The 18,068-nt window shown below is 60.0% G+C and overlaps 5 protein-coding genes across 5 annotated transcripts; 3 read left to right on the forward strand and 2 right to left on the reverse strand.

Moving 5' to 3' along the window:
- Positions 1 to 519: 519 nt before the first annotated feature.
- Positions 520 to 1,365, forward strand: DCS_01720 (uncharacterized protein; the record flags this gene model as incomplete). The annotated part of the gene is made up of 2 exons (XM_040799052.1): positions 520 to 884; positions 960 to 1,365. The coding sequence occupies 2 exons, from the start codon at positions 520 to 522 to the stop codon at positions 1,363 to 1,365; spliced, it is 771 nt and encodes a 256-aa protein (XP_040659935.1).
- Positions 1,366 to 5,510: 4,145 nt separating this feature from the next.
- On the forward strand, positions 5,511 to 7,358 carry DCS_01721 (uncharacterized protein; the record flags this gene model as incomplete). The annotated part of the gene is made up of 3 exons (XM_040799053.1): positions 5,511 to 5,567; positions 5,635 to 6,150; positions 6,216 to 7,358. The coding sequence occupies 3 exons, from the start codon at positions 5,511 to 5,513 to the stop codon at positions 7,356 to 7,358; spliced, it is 1,716 nt and encodes a 571-aa protein (XP_040659936.1).
- Positions 7,359 to 9,779: 2,421 nt separating this feature from the next.
- DCS_01722 (uncharacterized protein) lies at positions 9,780 to 11,325 on the forward strand (the record flags this gene model as incomplete). The annotated part of the gene is made up of 3 exons (XM_040799054.1): positions 9,780 to 10,200; positions 10,275 to 10,811; positions 10,901 to 11,325. 3 exons carry the CDS (start codon positions 9,780 to 9,782, stop codon positions 11,323 to 11,325), a joined length of 1,383 nt encoding a protein of 460 aa, XP_040659937.1.
- Positions 11,326 to 12,040: 715 nt separating this feature from the next.
- Positions 12,041 to 13,229, reverse strand: DCS_01723 (uncharacterized protein; the record flags this gene model as incomplete). The annotated part of the gene is made up of 3 exons (XM_040799055.1): positions 12,041 to 12,349; positions 12,512 to 12,935; positions 13,045 to 13,229. The coding sequence occupies 3 exons, from the start codon at positions 13,227 to 13,229 to the stop codon at positions 12,041 to 12,043; spliced, it is 918 nt and encodes a 305-aa protein (XP_040659938.1).
- A 1,212-nt stretch (positions 13,230 to 14,441) lies between these two features.
- DCS_01724 (uncharacterized protein) lies at positions 14,442 to 16,878 on the reverse strand (the record flags this gene model as incomplete). Its single annotated transcript, XM_040799056.1, has 5 exons — positions 14,442 to 15,126; positions 15,215 to 16,055; positions 16,127 to 16,512; positions 16,571 to 16,787; positions 16,839 to 16,878. 5 exons carry the CDS (start codon positions 16,876 to 16,878, stop codon positions 14,442 to 14,444), a joined length of 2,169 nt encoding a protein of 722 aa, XP_040659939.1.
- Between the last annotated feature and the right edge of the window lie 1,190 nt (positions 16,879 to 18,068).

Genomic DNA, 18,068 nt, shown 5'->3' on the forward strand with positions numbered 1-18,068 from the left:
TTGGCCAAAATTACTGCAAACATGCCTGGATGTCATCCCGGGGGCCCCGCCTCCACCCGCCGCCGAGCTAGAGACATTCTAGAAGGCTGCTCGTTGGCTAGACCAAGTGCAAGCCACTGCATGGAGAGGACGAGTACGAGTGCGAGTATGCGAGTATGCATGCATGCAAGTACGTACTTGCTTGCAACTTGGTCCAAGTCCCCGGACCTAAAGGAGAACAGGCCTCGTACATCTCTTAGATTGCTCGTGCATTCATTCACTCGTTCTCGCTTCACTCGTGCAGAGCAACTTGCCATTCCGACCGTCAACATTCCGACCGTCAACCACTGACATCCCTCCGCGACGCAAGCACTTGACGGCTATCCGTTCTCCACGCGGGCAGGCTCCCCTTGATACGTCCTTCACGCGCGGCTTGCGATCTATTCAGTCGTGGCATGCTATGCTGCACGGCCCCTTCGCCTCGTTTGTACCTGCTTCACCTCGATTCACATTGTTGCCGTTGAGCGTTCGACATCCGTCATGGAGTACACGGCAAACACGTCGAATCACCGCAGCCACCGCTCGGGGGCATCTCACAGCTCATACGGCAACGGCTCTCTCACGCCCGAGCAAAGTCATCCGTCCCACTCGTTGTCCTTTCACGAGCATCCCGACGGAAGCACGTACGGTTCACTGCCGTCGTCCGTCATTGCGTCACCGATGATTGGCAACGGATTCGACACCTTGCGGGCCCATTCGCTGCCCGTGGCCTCACCCAACACGTTATCCGATTACACACAACTAAGCCCGGTGTCACCGACGGCGTATTACGGAAGCCCAGACCGGGACAATGAGCTGGACTCGCCGAGGAAGTCACCGGAAGACGGTCGTGCGTCCCGGAAGCGGTACGTCTGCCGCCCCTTGCCTTGCCCCCTCCGTGCCGGTGCCGGTCGACATGGTCACTGACGAACTTGTCGCAGGTCTCAATCGGGGCTCGACTATCCGGTCTGCTGTTTGTACCCTGGATGCATGGCCAAGCCGTTCAGGCGGCGCGCCGACCTGGATCGACACTACAAGCACCGGCACGCGCCCGAGTCGCAGAAGGTGTCGTTCAACTGCGACTATCCCCGGTGCGCCCGTCATCTGGATCCATTTCACAGGCTCGATCACTTCCGCGACCATCTACGAGACTTCCACAAGGAAGAAATCGAGAAGCGAGGAGGCCCCGCACCCGAGGAGCGGTCCGGAAGCCGGCGGGCGTCCCCGACGTGGTGGCGATGCTCCAAGTGCCTCAGGAGAGTCACGGTAGACCGTGGCGGCAATGAGTGTCCCAACTGCACAAAATCCAGCCAAGGCAAGCGAAGACAATCACGGCGCAAAGACTGATTTCCACGGAATACGAATCACGCCCACCATTCACACCATTCACCCTTTTATTCGCCCTACCTTTCGCCTCACTCGCCGTCTTATCTTTGCCTTGCTCCTCGGCCTACCATTTACTGCGACTACGAAAGCATGGAATTGCTCTTGCGCGTGAATGGAAGGGCCGCCTCAGTCAACGCTCCAGTCGACCTGCATTTCGCCCTGTTTTCGCTTCCTCTCTCTCATTTTTACACTTTTACTCTGCTTGTTTCTTCCTTTGCTGGAACGGAGTTTTCTGAAAGTCACGTCGATGTGCCCCAGTGGATGGGCCTGGGCGACGTCACCAGCTACGACATGATGATGGCCTGCAAGCGGCACGGCACTTTGGCCGAATTACACTTTACGCATCGTTTTGTTTCGCTTACGATATCCAATCCATTGCAACCTTCTTTCATTCTTCCTGCCCGTTTCCTTGGCGTTCGGCTTGGCATCGATCCTAGAGTACTTCAATTTCGGGAGATATGTGACGAACGACAAACAACAAAGCCGGGGATCGCACACGGCACTCTACGAGGAGACCTTTCCCCATTCGTGCCCAAAAAATCGTTGTCGGGCGTTGTCCCGGGACGATGGCGACATCGGCAAGGCAGGGATGCTGCGGCCATGGGGTCGGAAGTCGCATTCGTACATTAATAATACCCGTTGCTCGCACTTGCAGGCGCGCGTACATCCAAGTACCAAGTACCAAGTACATGGAAGCGAACATTGCATGTGCCGTGCTGTGCACCAGCAGTTCGGTACGGCGGCGGCAGAATTCTTCTAGAAGGACAGACGTTGCGTGGCTGGCTGTATGTACTTGCGAGAGTACGAGTACGAGACGGGATGGGCTCATGGTGGTGGCATTGTCCAAAGTGTGACTGAGTGGGTCTTACTATTTGGGGCGTCTCGTGAGGGCGGCCCCTTCATTACCAGCTGACCGGTTTTGTCAAGCCATCAATGAAGATGACCATGACGGGGGGATATTTCCTCTTGCACCTGTCCTTCTTGCACCTGTCCTGCTTGCACCTGTCCTCTTGCACCTTTCCTCTCGCACCTGACCGTCCACTTGCACTTTGGAACATTTCTTGGACCGTTGGATACGTGTACCTGTACGGAGTACGGAGCACAGGGACCACCATGGCAACTACTTAGATGTGCAGGCAAGTACTGGTACTCGCTCGCAGGAGCACGATCCGGAGTACGACCAGGTGCCTGTACAGTGTACCACCCGTGCGCCCTGTACCTGCGAGTAAGTAAGGTACCCGGTACGGCGGAGAAGGCGAGACGAGTAGGATTCGACGTGCGAGTACGTACTGTACGTGGAGTGTGGCGAGTGCTGGGGACAGTTCCGATAAACGGCGGCAATGGGACTGGAAATGATGACTTATCGACGCTATGAATGACGCCATGAATCGGGGGCCAATCGTGTGATTTCGTCGTGCCCCATCTTCAGCACCTCTCGTCTTTCTAGCTCGCCAAGCAAAAAATACCTAGTAGACAAGAGTGCGCTCCGAACATCGCTGTGCTCTAGTGCCCGCTGTCAGAGAGTGCGAGTAATGCGCATCGACCATCTGCAGCGCTCCGCCGCCCGCTCGCCCCGAGGCCTGGGCAATCCGGCAGATCGCCGTTTGCCAGTGTGCTCGCAGCCGTTCATGGCGTGCTTCCGACGTCCACCGAAGCGCGCTCCCCACAGCAGTCAACATCAATGCGTGGCATCGGCATTGCCAACAACGTCATCACGATTCGTTACGAATCGACCGCTCCCCCGGTTTGTTTGTCTCGCATGCGTTCCGACATCCGCTTCGCCCGCAGTCTCGTCGGTGTTTCTGGCCGGTCCCCATTGGACAGCGTGCCATAGCGCGGCGTGCGCAATGCTCTGCGTTTGAACTTGCCATGCTCGCTCGCACGCATTCAAGTTGGACCTTTTCCATCACGGCCACCGATTCAGTCGCGGCCGTCCAGGACCTGCGACAACCCTTTGCTCCGCTACCGACTCGTCTCCGTCGTCTCGCCCAGCGGGTCGCAGGGGCCGTTCTCGGGCGGCCGGCCATCATGTCCCCCCCCGCGGCGGCCGATGCCTCCACGAGGAATTCGGTCTCCTGCTACCGAGGGATCCCTTGCTCGGTCTCCTGCCCGAACTTCTCCGCCTGGAGAGGAGAGCGGGCGTCGAGGATGGCCCCCTCTCGCATAAGCTGCGGGTGCTGCTGGGTCGCAGTTGAGGCGAGCAAACGCTCTACTACAAGTACTTGCGCAGTTGCACTACAGTACTTGCAGTACATGTACCAGCAGAGGGCGCCAGAATCCGTCAGCACACGACTCCACCTGCATACGACGGTCGGAGGACAAGACATGCACGGTAGTAGGACCAAGCACTCTACTTGGATGTTTCCTCGTCGCCGGCCGTGGCCGTGAGCTGCACCGACGACGTGGTCGGTACGTGTCCTTGTCTAGCCTCCCGTTCGGGGGTGTCTGGCCGGCCACATGCATATTCCTCTGGGCACGGGCACGTTCTGACGGCCCATTGACGACCGTCACTGTAAACCTTTGCACGAATTCGACCGCCTGCCAACCTGGACATTCACATTCCCGGCGCAGGCCTTTCTGGGATTAGTCGTCGGCGTTTGCTTGCTTCATGCCTGGCATCGGGCTCAACCGATTTCTCGTCCGCTTCTCTCGCCATTGTCTGCGTGTCTAGAATGTGCCATCCGCCAAGCCGTGATTTGTTAATAGCAATGTCATCGGTCTGTCCCTTCCCGTCATCACCCACAGGCTCGCATCTGCCATCCGTGCCGGAAGTCAAAGTTGGTTCCTGCGTGGGATTGGCACTGGTCGTCTGTGAATTGTAGCCGGGCACAAAACTCGTCTCCGACAGCGAGCCTACCGCGGTCCTTTGTATTCCGCAATGTTCACTCGGCCGGTTTTCTTTCGCTCCTTGCCATTGTCGCGTGCGAATCGAGCCGTTAAGCGTTCGTTCCGTTTCACAGTAGTCGTCATTTGCTACCACGAAGACGTCGTGGTCGGTAAGCAGCCGTCATATGATCCGCACCGTTTAAGTAGTCAGTCACCGGGTTGTTGTACATGTAGCATCGGATGCTAGGCCGGCATACCGAAGAGTGACGGAGTGTGGCAAGGAAAGAAGTTACAGCTTCCGTTTATCCGTACGGTACCAGGGCAAAAAGTGCTTGGAAGGCGAGGTACGACACAGTATTGTCGGAGAAATCAGCAGCGAATTGACAGGAAATTGCCCATAATTGTATAGGGTAGCCGGCACGGTGTTGCTGGAGAAATCAACAGCAAATCAACAGCAAATCAACAGGAAACTGACGAGGCCAGAAGTGAAGTGTACTGGGTATTTTTTTTTTCTGGCAGCCCTCTGTAAAATGCCGGCGGATGGGAAATCTTCTTCCTGAAAAGCACGTACTTTATTAGTGTACTTAGGATGTGGGAATGGATGGAGATGGGATGACTGTTGCATGCTGTAAATACTTGCGACCAGGGATGAACTGTGAGGATGGGAAGCTGTGTATCAGCCCAGCTGTCGTCAAAATTGTACGCAACGCACGAGCACACTGCGGGGCTTCACATTCTGACCCTTTATTCCTTGTGCTTTGCGCCCATTTCAGTGTGTGCATGTAAGTAGGTGCGGTTGTAAGAATGCACCTAAGTATGAGTACAACTGCACTACAACAGCATGTTCGCGATGAATTTCCTTGTGTGGAGTACTTGTAAGTGGACTCGCACTGTAGGAAGTCTTGAGATCAAGCAAGTACTATATACTTACTTGTTGGTACATTGTCAGGTTTATTTATAGTCGCAGGTACCGGTACCATACCAAAGCGCTGGTCATCACCGCATACAGTGCGAGAGTTTTGATGGATACTTCGTACTGTACGACGTGAACCCAGGACTGGCCACCTAACGAACGATGCACGATCCACCCTTGCCGCCCAGCTATACAACTACAGCAATACTTGCTACCAGTGCTACAGCAGTGGTCACGACGGCGAAGCTCCCAGAGCTTATACAAAACAGTGTAAGCAGGGCAGGTGCAAGGTTTCGTCGAAACGAGCAAGCCTTGGTTTTTCCCACCACAAAGCATCGGGCACTCTCCCTTCTCATTCGACGCTACAATGGCGGACGCGGACGAACAGGCGCGCCAGGAGAAGCTCGCTGCTGCCAGAAAGCGCGTAAGGCATCACCATCCCTTGGATGCGATGCATGCCGCCACGAGCCAGGAGCGCTGACGGTTCCCAGGTCGAGGAGCTGAAGAAGAAGAAGATCAAGAAGACGGCGACGACCAAGACGGAGGAGGGAAAGGAAGGTGAATCCAGCACAACAGGCGTGCCCGCGGCCCCGACGGTCGATGCCGCGGCCGAGAGCGAAGCAAAGGCCGGCGACGACAAGGCGACGGACGCGCCGGTCGACGACAAGGTTGCGGAGGAGGAAAGCGCCCAAGCGGGCGAGGCGCCCTCCTCGGAAGCACCCACCCTCGCTCAGCAGTCCAAGCTGCGATCGACGTCGTTTCGGTCCGGTGCAGGGCCCGCCTCGCCCGCGCCCTTCACCACCCTCGACGGCGACTCGGCGCCCGACATTTACAGGAAGCAGGTTGCCAAGATCGAGGAGCTCGAGAGGGAGAACAAGCGGCTCGTGAGGGAATCGGCCGATGCGGAGAAGCGATGGAGCCGGGCCGAGGAGGAGCTGTCGGACCTGCGCGAGACGGACGGCAGCGGGCGGGCCAAGGCGGCCAACGACATGCAAGAAGAGAAGCTGGTAGGGCGTGGTCCGGTGACGGCCGGGGGCGAATCCTTGGGCGAATCCGCTAACGCGCCCGGCAGAACAGCGAGATCGCCTCCCTGCAGCGGCAAAACGCCCAGCTCCAGCAGCAGATCGCCCGCGGCAGCGCCGGTCACCGGGCGTCGGTGTCGATGGCATCGCCCCTGGCCGAGCTCCAGGCCGAGCTGAGCTCGAGGACGGCGACGATCGAGTCGATGGAGATTGAGATTTCCAAGCTCAAGGCTAAAGTCGAGCGACAGGCGACGGGCGCCTCGTCGGAGAGGGAGCAGGTCGCCGCCCTCGAGGAGAAGCTCGGCCGGGCCGAGGCGGCGGCCGGAAAAGCGCAGCGGGAGCTGCAGGACGTGAAGCGAAACCTCGAGCGGACGGCGGAGAAGGCGGTGCGGGAGGGCAGCGAGCGGTCCAGCGCCGAGACGAAAGTGATGACGCTCGAGAAGGAGGCACAGGACCTCCGGGACGCCAAGGAGGAGCTCGAGAAGAAGTCGGACGGGCTCGAGCAGAAGGTGGCGACGCTGACGACGCTGCACAGGGAGCAAGATTCGCGCTCGCAGGCGCTGCGGCAGGAGAAGGAGAGGGCGGAAAAGGAGCTGACGGAGCTGCGGACAAAGGTGGAGAGGCTCGAGAGCGAAGCCGTGAAGCTGCGAACGCGCAAGCCGGCCGAGAGCGGCGGCGACCTCGACGACGAGGGCATCGACGAGCTCGAGAACGAAGAGAGGTTGCGGCTCGAGAAGAAGATCCGGACGCTCGAGAGCGAGAACCACGAGCTTCGCAGCGGCGCCTGGATCGAGCGCCGTCGCGAGATGGAAACGCTCAACCCGGCCTTCCAGGACATCGACCTCTCGGGCGGCGGCAGCATGCTGCACCCGATGGCGCACAAGAAGCACTCGGCCGGCGGCATCGGCGATTTCCTGACGAGCGGCCTCAACGCCCTCGCCGGCACCGGCGCTGGCGGCAGTGGTGGCGGCGCCGGCGCTGGAGGTGGGGAGGACGAGGGCTTCATGGACGACGCCTTCATGGACTTTGACGAGGACGCGTTCCGCAAAGCGCAGCAGGAGGAGGCCTCGAGGCGCATCGAGAGGATCAAGGAGATCAAGCGGTCGCTGAAGCAGTGGGAGGGCTGGAGGCTCGACCTCGTCGACATGCGACGAGGCGGAGGGGAGGGCATGGGCGACATATTCGATGTCTAACCTGCTGGCACGCACGAGCACTGTCCAGTTCGTAGCAGCGAACTGGGCCTAGCCACTCACCACTCGGCCATAGGGCTCGACGCGAAATGCACCGCTTGCTGCCGGACGAACGCCGTTGGCTTGGGGACGCCTCGTCTGCCATGGCTGCGCTGACGACCAGTGGACGGACGAGATAGATGGCCTGCCATTCCCAATCCCGACATGATGATGGCTCTAGCAGCATGAAGGCATTCACACCGGGTGCGTGTCACATGATTGCCAGCAGCACTTGTAGGCGTGCATGCACAGTGATGGAAGCCGTTGACGGAATAGACGGGACGTCAAATTACTCTTGGCCCGCGCCGTCGGAGGGCCTCAGTTCAGGCGGCAGAGAACAGTACTTGTACCTGCATGCATGTACTCCGTACAGCCGCGTGGTGAGCTCCGACCTCGACCTACAACTGCACATGATACACTGCATGTCTTTGCCTCAATTACTTGTGCGGGATACATACAGACAGGCGTGAGTACTTGCGCCTACGACGATTGCAGCGCCTACGAGGGATGGTACTGCGGACGAGCTCCGACGGCGATGTCGGGACCGGAGAGTGGGTATGACGATGGATCCAGGCCATGGCCCTGACGGCAATCCAGGGGATCCTTGATTCTTGGTCCCCGATGACCGGACGACTCCACCATAGGCCTTGGCTGCCCGTTGCAAGGCGGGTGTAGGTGACCGTACGGATAGAGTATCCGAGAGCGAAGCAGAAACACGGGCCACACCGAAATGCGATGGACCAACGAGCCTCTGGGAGCCCTCTCGACGATGGCCCTGGTTGGGTGCATGCTGTCTGTCTGTCTTCGGTCGGTCGGTCGTCGGTGTACGCTCGTCCCGCATGTTGCCAGTCGCTTCACGATGAATGTTGGCGAGGTTCGTAAGGGCTTCCGCTATGCTGTGCATGTATGCAATAGCAGTGGCCACCTACCAAAGTAAGTGCTCATGTACGGATACGTACTTCGGACACAGGGAGCGTCATTTTCTCCGAAAGCTTCGGTATTTCATTCCCCCGCACATACTTCACGTCTGTCGCGCGGGAGCGGAAGGTGCAATTGCTGCTGCCCCTCATCCATCAACGCCGCCGCATGCCCTCCTCCGAGTCCTTCTCCTAACCCAGCAGTTGCATGCCGCACGCTGCAGGAGGCATGCGTTGCAATTGCAACCCCGTCGTCCTTGGCGTCGAGCCATCCTTGGCTGCCATACATCTCCAGCGGTCTTGGCCCCTGCTCGTCCCGACACGACTCCTGGTGGCAACGCTGACGAGAGGGGGGAGGGAGAACCACTTCGGTGAGAGAGGAGGCCCCTCCACTCCCGCTCCCCTCCCTGAGGCTCCCTCCACACCCAGCTCCGGTGCCCGTCCGTACCAGCAACGCCAGCGGCCCTCGCTTGGTGCCGCCCCGTCGGCGTATGGGCTCCTCCTCCTCCTCGGCGACTCTGCGGCGCCGAGATGGCCAGCTCGGTCAAGCTACTCGACTTGGGTGACAGGGCAGCGCCGGGTCCTCGCTCCCGTCCCTGCCCTGCCCTGACCCATGCCGCGGTGGGCAACCGGGCAGATGACCTCGTTCGTGCGGTACATTCGTCGAGAACGAACGATGTTGCGGCGGAAAATGGGGTACGCGGTGCCCATCCGAGCCCAGGAATTCAAGTCCCATGTACGGAGTGGGCTCTTAAAGACGGCCGCGTCCGCCACCACGTTTGCTCGTCTTGACCCAACGGCTGCCAGAGAAAAAAGTGTCAAAAATTCCCCAGCCTGCGAGGCCTACGTCACGGAGGACGACCGTCGCCGCCATCACCCTTGTCCAGCCAGCGGACTCTCCACTTGACCTGACTTGACCTGACTTGGCCTGACCTGGCCTGACCTCTCCTGGCCAACCAGTTGAGCGGCCCTGCCTTGCCGACGAGGCTACGAGACAGACAGCAGCTCCTCGCCAGTTGGGCTGATAAGTATGCAAGTATACGCCACCTCGACCATCCGACCATTTTTCCCATTTCCTCCAGTTTCGCTCTATCCTGTATCATCCATCCTCCAGCATCTATCCCCCGAGGTTTCCGCTTTGCCCTTGCTTGTGCGGTTGCTGGTCTGCTTCCTTCTCCGCTCGGCGCCATCCATCCATTATCCCCTCCCCGCTGACGCCAACCTCGGCCCTGCCCTGCAGCACGCTCACCCGCCGCCGCCGCCGCCGCCGCCGCATAACCAAGCGCCGAGTGGGCGCCTCGGCATAACCTCCCGCGTCCCTCGCCAGAATTCGTCCCGAGACTAAGCAAGGCTCGACGCCGACGAACCCCGCGCTCGCTTCCGCCCGAGTCTCCTATTCCTTCCGCTCGAGCCAAACCTCTTTTTTTTCCTCCTCCTCTCCTCCTTCTGACTCCACCCCTACGGCATCATGAACGCGGCGTCGAGACTCCTTTCGCCTCCCTCCACGCTCGCCTTGCGCTCCATCCAACCTCGCGCCCTTTTCGCCACCCGTGCCCGCCTCGCGCCCTCCTTCGGCGCCGTCCAGACGCGCTCGCCGTCGGCCCGAACCATGGCGACCGTTCGCAAGATCAAGGTCAAGAACCCCGTCGTCGAGCTCGACGGCGACGAGATGACGCGCATCATCTGGAAGGACATCAAGGACAGGTTCATCTACCCCTACCTCGATATCGACCTCAAGTACTACGACCTCGGCCTCGAGTACCGTGACGAGACCAATGACCAGGTCACGCTGGACGCGGCCGAGGCCATCAAGAAGTACTCGGTCGGCGTCAAATGCGCCACCATCACGCCCGACGAGGCCCGCGTCGAGGAGTTCAAGCTGAAGCAGAGTGAGCCGCCCTTGTTGCCGGCTGTCGCCCGTCTCGCCTCCCGAGACTGACTGACTGACCGTCGCCGCCCGCAGTGTGGCTGTCGCCCAACGGCACCATTCGCAACGCCCTCGGCGGCACCGTCTTCCGCGAGCCCATCGTCATCCCCCGCATCCCCCGCCTCGTCCCCGGATGGGAGAAGCCCATCATCATCGGTCGCCACGCCTTCGGCGACCAGTACCGCGCCAAGGACGCCGTCTTCCAAGGCCCCGGCAAGCTGTCCATGGTCTACACCCCCGAGGGTGGCGAAGCGCAGGAGATCGAGGTCTTCCGCTTCGACGACGATGGCGGCGTCGCCCAGACGCAGTACAACACGAACGAGTCCATCGTCGGCTTCGCCCACGCCTCCTTCAACATGGCCTTGAGCAAGGGCCTGCCCCTCTACATGAGCACCAAGAACACCATCCTCAAGAAGTACGACGGCCGCTTCAAGGACGTCTTCCAGAACCTCTACGACACCAAGTACCGGAAGGATTTTGAGGCCAAAGGCATCTGGTACGAGCATCGCCTCATTGACGACATGGTGGCCCAGATGATCAAGAGCACCGGCGGCTACATCATGGCCCTGAAGAGTGCGTCGCTTGTTTTCCCCCCTCTCCTTTCCCTTCTCGAGCCTGCCGCTCGAGCCTGTCGTGCTGACCGTGGCATGGTGAAACGACAGACTACGACGGCGATGTGCAGTCAGACATCGTCGCCCAGGGCTTCGGCTCCCTCGGCCTCATGACTTCGGTCCTCATCACCCCCGACGGCAAGACGTTCGAGTCCGAGGCCGCCCACGGCACCGTCACCCGCCATTACCGCGAGCATCAGAAGGGCAATGAGACGTCGACGAACCCCATCGCCTCCATATTCGCCTGGACCCGCGGCCTCGTCCAGCGCGGCAAGCTCGACGACACGCCCGAGCTCGTCGCCTTCGCCGAGGGTCTCGAGCAGGCCTGCATCGACACTGTCGACGTCGACGGCATCATGACCAAGGACCTCGCCCTCGCCTGCGGCAAGAAGCAGCGCTCCGACTACGTCACGACGACGGAGTACCTGACAGCCGTCGAGCGACGCATGAAGATGATCCTCAAGGAGAAGCTGTAGCGTGCGCGTCGAAGGCCAAGGACGGAACCAGCCGGGTGCAACGCCCGATCCCGGTGCCCGTTGCCCGCTTCATCGCGTCGCAGGGCAACTCGCATTCATGCCCAGCCATTTTCCATTCTCGCCTTGCGTCCCGACGGCATCCAGCGAGGCGGCACGCCTGGCGGATGCGGCTTGCGGAGACAAAGAGTCGAGCGCTGACGTGAGCCGTCGACGGAAAGAGGCTTGCGGGTGTAGATAGCAGGAGAGCCATGCCGGTCATCGTGACGATGATGCGGGAGTGTGGCTCCGAAAAAGACAATGACTTGGACGCACTTTCATCAATAGAAGTACATACGCGGGCCTCCACCCCCCGTCCTCCGTCCTCTCACGCCGCTGCTACAATGCCTTGGGAAGATGATCATTGCGACATCTATCGTACACGCGCCCATTCCCACGACGCTTCGTTGTTCCTCGAGCCCAAGTGTGAAACGACACCCGCTGTCGATGCGGTGCCTGCGGTCTGCCCAATCCGCCCCGCTCCGTGACCCCAAGCAACGTCAAAAGGTGCACAAGCTCAACCCTGCGCATGGCGGACGCGCAGATGCGTGCAAAGTCCTGGGGAACGGGCAGGTTCCCGCCGTAACAGTCCAGCATAGTACGGTGCAGTCGCCAACGTTTTTTGCTGTTGTTGCTTTCCCCCGTCTTGCTTGTCTCGCTCGCGTGCGCATGGACATTCTCAGTTGTCCTTGGAACCCGACAAGGACTCCTTATCCTTCTTGGACCGGCGAACGGTCGGCGTGCCGTCGCCGCCCTCGCTCTTCCGCTTCTTCTTCGTCGGCCGCGTCGTCGAGCCGCCGGGGCGATAGCCACCGTCATCGTCCCGCTTGCGCTTGCCGCGGACGGCAGGCGTGGAGCCCATGTCGGGGTCCTCGTCCATGCTGGCGTCCCAGTCGGCGGCGCGTTCGCGATCGGCGGCAAGGCGGGCGGCGGCCTTCTTGCCCTTGACGCTCGCCTTGCCGCCGCGGTCGGCCTTTGTGCCGCGGGACTTGCGCGCGCTCCCGTGCGCGGCGCCGTGGTGGCCGTCTGGGTCGTCCCCATCGGCGGCGGCGGCGGCGGCGGCGGTCGAGGTTGCGCCAGCGGCTGCCCCGCCGTGCTCGCCGTCCTGGAGGAAGACCTTGGGCGCGTGCTTGCGCAGCCAGTTTGTCACGCTCGTCGGGTTCTTGAGATGCGGGTGCGGCGTTGGGTTGGCCTGAGGGTGAGCGCCGGGTGCGAGCGTGGGCATGTGGGCGTCCGGTTCGACGGCGACATCGATGGCGTGCATGTAGTTGTCGATGTCGTCGGCCGTGAGGAAGGGTGCCGGATAGAGATCACCCTTGGGAGCGGCAAGGTCGACGAGGCTCGACGGGCACGTCTCCTTCGTGGCGGCGTACGAGGAGTGGGGGACGTCGAGGAGGAGCTGCTCGAAGCGCTTCATAGCCTCCGATTGCTGCTTTCTATGGTGGTGCCTGTGACGGTCGAGCGGGAGAGTGGGCACTTTCGGATCAGCCGACGGCTCGAGAGACAGGTCGATGCGCTTCTCCGGAGGGATCTGGAGGGAGGAATTGATCTCAAGCAGCACGTCGAGGAGGCGGCTGCGACGGGAGGGTACGTCAGCGTGCAAATGAAAAATAGGAACAGAACGTCGGCAGTGGGAAGTCGGGAACGGGACGGTCGAGGGAGGAAAGGGTAGCAAGGTCGTACTCGTTCTCGATCGCCAGACGCTTCATCGTCGCCGAGGCCTTGTCCTCCTGCTTGTGGAGCTCGTCGCTCTCCTCCATCTTGCGGTCGAATCGGATGCGCATCTTGCGGTACTTTTTCTTCCACGACTTGTAGCCGGCGCTGCGCCGCTCCGTGGTGTCGTCGAGTCGTGCCGGCGTGTCGTCCATGATGCCGCCGGCGTGACACCCGTGAATGGGGATCGTTCCCTCTCGGCAACGAGCGAGGGCGAGGGTGAGGATGCAGCTGTCCTGATGTGGCAGCTACTCGCCGCCGGGAGGGGCGAGAGGTGACAATCAATCGCGTTCTGGCGAAGAGAGGAAGTGAGCGGTGCAGGAGGGAAGCGGACGAACAGCCGTCGATTGGCTTCGCGAAATGATGATGGCTAGAACGATCGTCGGTGAATTGGCTGGTGGATGGGACGGAGGAATCAACGGTGATGCTGATAGCACCACGAATCGAGGCGGAGGAGGACAAGGTCGTGGCCGCGGACGGGATGGGGATAAATGGAGGCGAATGGAGTGTGCGAGGAAGGGAGAAGCAAGCCGTGAGGCGAGGTGGGTGTTGGTGCGTCTTGGTTGGCTGGTGGTGGTGGTTCCGGCTGATCCCTCTCCATTCACCCATTTTTAGCAGGCTTGGAGTTGCACTGCAGTGTAGCGTGCCACTAAATAAATCGCCATCAAGTACGATGCATTGCTAGTAATAGACGGGCGATGCGTTCGAGTATGTCGGTCGAATGTTCCAACTATTTAGCCTCGCGCTGTAGGGTAGCAGCGAACAGTCACGTTCGCACGCACGCATGTCGGTCGGTCAACCGATGTACAAGTAAATCCCCGTCGTTCTGCGACCTATCTATCATTCAATTGAGCCGAGAGTTCGCCCAAAAACGCATCAGCAAAGAACTACAACAAAATTACGTACTGTAGATATACGTTGTTCGTTGGTGAATACTAAAAGTCGTCCTCGCACCCTTCAGCCACCATCAATGGCACGTTGGTTGCGCCGACGGCCAGCCCTTGTTCTTCACATCGCGACAACTCGACACGCACCATGCCTGCGGTGAATGGATGCATGTTTGCGCGTGCACATGCGTAGACCCCGAGGCCACAGGGCCATGCATCATGCAGCCCAGTGCCAAGTGCGCCGCTCCGCAGGTGTGGGTGGCAGGCGCACTGATCCCCAAGCCCAGCAACTCCATTAGGTAAATAGAGGCCCCCCCTCTACAACATGTTCGGCATCCGTCAGGTCCATTGTGCGCTTCACCGACGCCGTCTGGACACCCTCCACCCTCCCTTGCCGCGCCTCGCGAGATGCCTCCGACTGGCACCCGATGCTGCGGCGGTACCTCGACGTGATCTCGAGGTGGATGACGGCGTCGCATCTCACGACGCGAGCTCGCCGCCCAGCCTTTGCAGCTCCTCCTGGATGAAATCCCCCGCGTTCAACAGCTCCGTGCTCCCGTACACGACCCGCTTTCGCCCTCGGTCGCGGCTCGTCCGGCTCACCCACTCTTGCAAGTTGCCGTACTCGTCCATGCTGCCGCCGCCGACGGTGAAGACGACGGCTTCGGTGAAGCCCTGCCGCCGCTGCCCAAAGGTCGCCGCCTGACCGGGCGCCTGCGACCCTGGCATGCCGCCGGGTGCGTTGGCCCCCGTCCCGGCTCGGACCGCGCTCGGCGGCGGCATCGTCCCTCGCGCGTTGGCCGACCTCGGGTCGAAGTAGAGGTAGTGCTCCGTCTTGGCGATGGCCGACGACGCAGCCATCGAAGGGTCCATGATGGATTCGACAATCTTCGTCACCGTCAGGTCGCGGTCGGCCGGCAGAAAGTTCTTGACGCCGCTGATGAGAGACTCAAAGTTGGACGAGAGGCCAGCGGGCACGCCCGATTCCTTGAGACGGTCTGTGAGGCGCGATGAAATAGTCGAGAAGCGACCAAAGAGGTCCGACGACGACGCCTGCTGGCTTGAATTGTTGTTGGTGTTGATCGTCGTCAGCTGCGTCATCTTGGTCGTCGCCCGCACCCTGCCGAAGGAGATCGATTGGTCAGCATGAGACGTGTTACAGATGCTGCGTACATTGGCGGAGGCACGTGCCCCAGCGAAAAACAAGGCCAAAATAATACACACGATCAAACGAAAGGGGGGAGGGCACGTACTGTCGGACGTAGGCGAGCGACGAGATGTCGGCACCCGCCTCCTCGAGAGCCTTGCCCATGCCTTCGAACTCGGATCTCGAGACTTCCTGTTCGGTGCTGAGGAACCAGATGATGAACAGGCGCAGCTTGTCCGACGGGTCGCCGCCCTTGTTTTCGTCCTTGACAATCTCCATGACCTGCGCCTTCGTCTGCTTCATCACGTTCTCCTCCATCTGGAAGTAGTTGTCCAGCTGCCGGTCCTTGATGCCCGTCAGCAGGGCGGCGAGGATGTTCATGTGCATGTCCAGCACGGCCTTGCGCTCGCGCATCTCCGGAAGCAGCGTTATCGCCGCCTTGAGGTGCTGTGCGCTCGCGCTCGCGTCGTTCTGCAGGTCCTCCAGGTCCGTCACCCCCGTCTTCTTCGTGATGGCCGCCGTGTCTTCCTTGTACTTGGTGAGCTCGGCGTCGATGTCCTCGGCCACCTGCGGAAAGGGCACGCCCGCGTTTTTCGACCAGAAGAAGTCGTTGGTCGTCAGGTCGTACGCCTTCTTCGTCGTACCCTTGGCCGGGTTGCTCTCGTCGTTGGCCGCCTCGATGGTGATTCGGTTCAGCTTCATGTTGAGAACGTCGTGGACGAGGGATTGATAGGTCCACGAGTGTGACAGCATCGGTATCAGGTCGATGTTTCGGTCCAGGAGGATGAGCACCGGCCTCGAGCTCGCCGTGCCCGCCGCCGACGGTCTGGATCCGGAGAACAGGTTGTCTTTGGAGTTGAGTATGTGGTCGCGAAGCTTGCGGTCGAGACGCGCTGCGATCATCTCGGCTGCGGCGCCCTTGGGACAGCGTATGATGGGAATGACGCCTACGGAGACGTCGTCAGCTTTCATGCCCGCGGAGCCTCCTCCATCGAACCGTGACCGGCAGGTGACCTACCCATCGTCACGATGACGCTGAACAGTCCGCTCACGATTCGGTCCACGACCAGATCCAGCTCATCGTCGCTCGTCTTGGCGCTGTTCAGAGCCCAGTATGTGTGCTGGTTTTGCATCCCGAGGCTGAAGAGGTCCGGCTCGGCGACGATGAAGTTGAGGTACTGGTCGAACAGCTGCGCAATCTGCTCCGACGTTCCGGCCGTCGCTGTCTCCGTCGCGAACTCTTCCAGCAGCAACCGGGGGAGGGACGAGAGCAGGTTGACATAGGCCGGGGAGTAGAGGCCCTTCTGGAGATCGGCCGTTATGCTCTTGAGGTTCTGCGCGTTCGGCTCGACGAGGTAGATGACCGGAACGTCGGGTATGGGGTAACGCGCCGTCGAAATGTGCCTGGCCTCGAGTTAGGAAAGCTCCTCATCCCTCGGCCCGACCGCTGGGGCACACCTACATGTGCATCGTGATGCCCATGGTCCGCAGGTCGCTGACCCGCATGACGCTGCTGATCACGTCGCGGCCAAGATCATCAAAGACCAGCACCTTCCAGATCGGATTGCCATCGGCGTTGAGGATCGGGCCCACCGGCGCATGGAGCTCGTGCGCGTGAGCTTCCTCGTTCTCGTCCGCCTCGACCGTTTCGTTGAGATTGAGAATTTTCTTGAGCGCCACTGCAACCGAGGCATGAGCACGGCTTCCCACGGAGGTTCACGGTAGCTTACCGATCTGGCGATCTCGCAGGGTGTTGCCCTTGGTCGCCATCGTCGCACGTCGTCTCTCTCTTTCCACGTCCACGAGAGCGAGCTTCGGTTGGGACGATGTGAGGCTGACCGGTTCGTGACAACCCGCTACGCCTAGCTGCAGCACTCAAGCGATGCCGGGTGGCTCTGAAGCTCCAGCAGGTGAGGTGCACCGAGATGGGGTGATCGGACCAACTCGGGCAGGCTGGGTACAAAATATGCGCGCTGCTCTTGTCTTGGTTGTTGAAGCGTGAGGCCACGATGCTGTCCGACGCTCTTTCAACAGTTGTCCCAGAAGCTCTCCCCGCCTTCGGGCCCTCTGTCAATGGCCGTAAAAGGCGAAGGTGACCTAATTGGTGGGCCGGTCCGACTCAGTGACCGAGCTCCCTCGTCGTTGGTGCCACGACCCCGCCAAACCAATCTGGTGCTGAATGTAGGTAGATGTACTCCGCACTTACCACCTCTCCGATCATGTAATTATTAAGGATGCTGTGCAAGTGTTGGGTCTTGGAGGGCTGGTAATGAATGGAATATTGCACAGTAATAATACTGTGCAGGTGTACTTGTACCAAGAAATAGCAGGAGCAAGTACACCTTGTCGGTACTCCGTAAGACCTGTACCTACGATTTCAGTACTGTAGTACTCAGTGATATTAGCGTCGACCAGCACATTTTGGGAACACTTCGTACGGAGTACTTTGTACATGCACAAGTAAGCACTTAAGTAAGTACTTTCAAGCACGGATGGATTCTAACCCAAGTACTCCGTACTTACGCAGTACGAGTGGGTACCTCGTCAAGAGGGAGCGGCAAATAGTAATAGCACTTACTTAAGTAGGTGTGCAGTGTTGCATGTACTTCGTACTGTACACCGGCGTACTGATTGGTGCCTGACATCTCGGGCCATCATCCGTGGCAAGAGAGGCCAGAGACCACCTTCGCCAATACGAACGAAACACGACCCGACTTTTCCAGTGCCCAAGTGTCCATCCGTCACCGTCCTCCTCTCATCAGCCGCCACCCCTCGACATTGCCATCCCGCTGCGAACACTATCGAGCAATTGTGGCGCTGCATGCTGTGCGTTTGGTATCCAGATCATTGAATCTGACTTCAAACCGGCCATCGAATCTGCCATCAAGCGACTCTGACCGTGTCGCGCTGTGACGTTGGCATTCCAATTCTCGCGCCATTTGTCTGTCGCCTCAGCTCTC

Source organism: Drechmeria coniospora, chromosome 01 (genome assembly GCF_001625195.1).
Source record: "Drechmeria coniospora strain ARSEF 6962 chromosome 01, whole genome shotgun sequence".
NCBI classification, from domain to species: Eukaryota; Fungi; Ascomycota; class Sordariomycetes; order Hypocreales; family Ophiocordycipitaceae; genus Drechmeria; species Drechmeria coniospora.